The sequence below is a fragment of the Acyrthosiphon pisum genome, unplaced genomic scaffold (assembly GCF_005508785.2).
Source record: "Acyrthosiphon pisum isolate AL4f unplaced genomic scaffold, pea_aphid_22Mar2018_4r6ur Scaffold_21319;HRSCAF=23624, whole genome shotgun sequence".
Lineage (NCBI taxonomy): Eukaryota > Metazoa > Arthropoda > Insecta > Hemiptera > Aphididae > Acyrthosiphon > Acyrthosiphon pisum.
This window is the reverse complement of record NW_021770773.1, coordinates 24358-26586: the sequence shown is the minus strand read 5'-3', so window position 1 is coordinate 26586 and position 2229 is coordinate 24358. Positions and strand designations below refer to the sequence as shown.

Genomic DNA, 2229 nt, shown 5'->3' with positions numbered 1-2229 from the left:
CTATTGGTAGGTGCTTTGTTTGAAAAACATGAAGACGACTCAATGGTTGGCCCAACGATGAGATGTATTATTAGAGAACAGTTTGTAAGAACTAGAATGGCAGATAGATATTTTTACGATTTACCAAATATATTCAATGAATGTTAGTATATTTGAAATATTTTTTATAAATTATCCTGATTTTAACTATATTTTTTTAATATTTAAGATCAACTGACAGAAATCAGAAAAGTGACGCTTGCCAGAATCTTTTGTGATAACAGCAATAATGTCACAATGATGCAGGAAAAAGTTTTTTTGATACCTACAATGGCTGATTTGCAACTCTGTAATTCCCAATTAATTCCTAAAATCAACATCAATCACTGGTCAGAAATGGTCGATACATTTCAAAAATAACCTCGTATAAAACATTGATGTATTTATTTATGATGCATTATTGTTGAAAAACAATATTAACAGTTTTTTTTTAAATTTAATAATCAATAATCAGCCTTTAATCTAACCTTTTTTCATTTTACCTATGTGTCATGTTTTTGATAAAAATTTTAATAGTGAATTAAGAGTCTATGTTTAATATTTAATAAATTACATTTTTAATTGAATAAAATACATTTTTAAATGTTGATAAAATATGTAAGTACAATGATTTTTTTAAATGGTACAGCTAAAATATTTTTGGGAAATTTGAAAAAAATTATAAATTGGTCAAGGGATAAATTTAAAGAAAAGGTGGGTAAGTGGATATCGCTCTGCTGTACAGTAGGTTACAAGTGGGTCACTGTATAACGGATAGTATTAAATTTGAATTCAATGATATAATATCACTGCATAAGAAAAACGATTCTGAGCGGAGACGGTATATCAGTATATATAACGAGACCATAAATCAATGTAAAAAAATAGGTTATGATTAATTTTTTTAATTTTTAAAATCACATATATGTATGTACCTATAATGTATAAGTGTTGTACCTATAGCGATATAACAACAATTATCTACAATTGTCAAAAATAAATTTCTAAAGTGTTCGTGTAATAACGGTAAAACGTTATAGCAATCGCAATCGCATTAATAATTTGTTATCGTGGACCCAACCGCGGATAATCGAAACCGCGGAAAACGAGGGATTTCTGTAAATGTATTTTTTAGATTTATTGTTAACAGAATTATTTACTTAGGTGAAATATTTTTCTAAATTTTCAATTCTTAGATACGAAAGTTGAACATCTTATAAATTTTTAAGCACAAAATAATTATTCAATTTTAAATTTGATAAATTTTGTCAAAATTTCAACTTCAAATGTTTATAAAAAATAATTGTGCTTATGTATTTTTAATATTTTTCAACTGCTATTGTAACAATATATCAGGAGCCTTGTATTATTTTTTTACACTTTTTGACCCAATAGATAAAACTTTATTGATATTTATAGAAAAAAAAACTAAAAAAATTGAAAACTTACAACGTCAATAATCAGCTCAAAAAGAATCAAATTATTTTCAAAATTTTATCGTATATAGAAAATGCTAATATAAACATTCAGTGAAATTTTCAAGTTTCTACAGTCACTTGTTTTTTAATTACAACATAATATGTAAATCGTTACGTAAGAAATCGAGTGAATATCAAATGTTGTAGAAATATGAATTTCAAACGCTCATAAAAATTTAATTTGAGTTTCATTTAGACATTTTTTTTTTAGATAAAGGTAGATTATCCTATAAGGAATCTTGTTTTACATTTTAAAATCTTAGTTCTAAAAAGAAATAATTTCACGAATTATTAACTCAAAATAATTTGCTAATTTTCGTGATTTTTACATATTTTGTCAATTTTAGATTCTGAGTGGAACGATGAATGTATTGATTTTACAATGATGTGTGTTTTTTTATTTTTTTTGTGTCTGTGTACACGATAAGTAGTCGAAATAATGCTACGATTTTTCAACTTCAATATCTTTTTCGATCATAAAGTGAATATCGTTGGTGCATTGGGGAGGTCAAAATTTAAATTTCCCAGTAGTTTTCAAAAGCGCCAGGAAAAACAAAAGAAAAATTAAGGAAAAACGGGAATTTTTACGCAAAATCGATTTTTCACAATATTGAATTTGGTTTTTGGTGTAAAATTAAAAAAAATGACCTTAGATACATGAACATTTTACTGAATGTTTATATTAGCATTTCCTATACACCATATAATGTTGAAAATATTTTGACTCTTTTTG

General features: G+C 25.4%; 1 protein-coding gene across 1 annotated transcript; it reads left to right on the top strand.

Moving 5' to 3' along the window:
- Nucleotides 1-8: 8 nt before the first annotated feature.
- LOC115034858 (peroxidase mlt-7-like) lies at nt 9-454 on the top strand. The gene is made up of 2 exons (XM_029492356.1): nt 9-142; nt 209-454. The coding sequence occupies exons 1-2, from the start codon at nt 43-45 to the stop codon at nt 397-399; spliced, it is 291 nt and encodes a 96-aa protein (XP_029348216.1). The 5' UTR covers nt 9-42; the 3' UTR covers nt 400-454.
- Nucleotides 455-2229: the final 1775 nt, after the last annotated feature.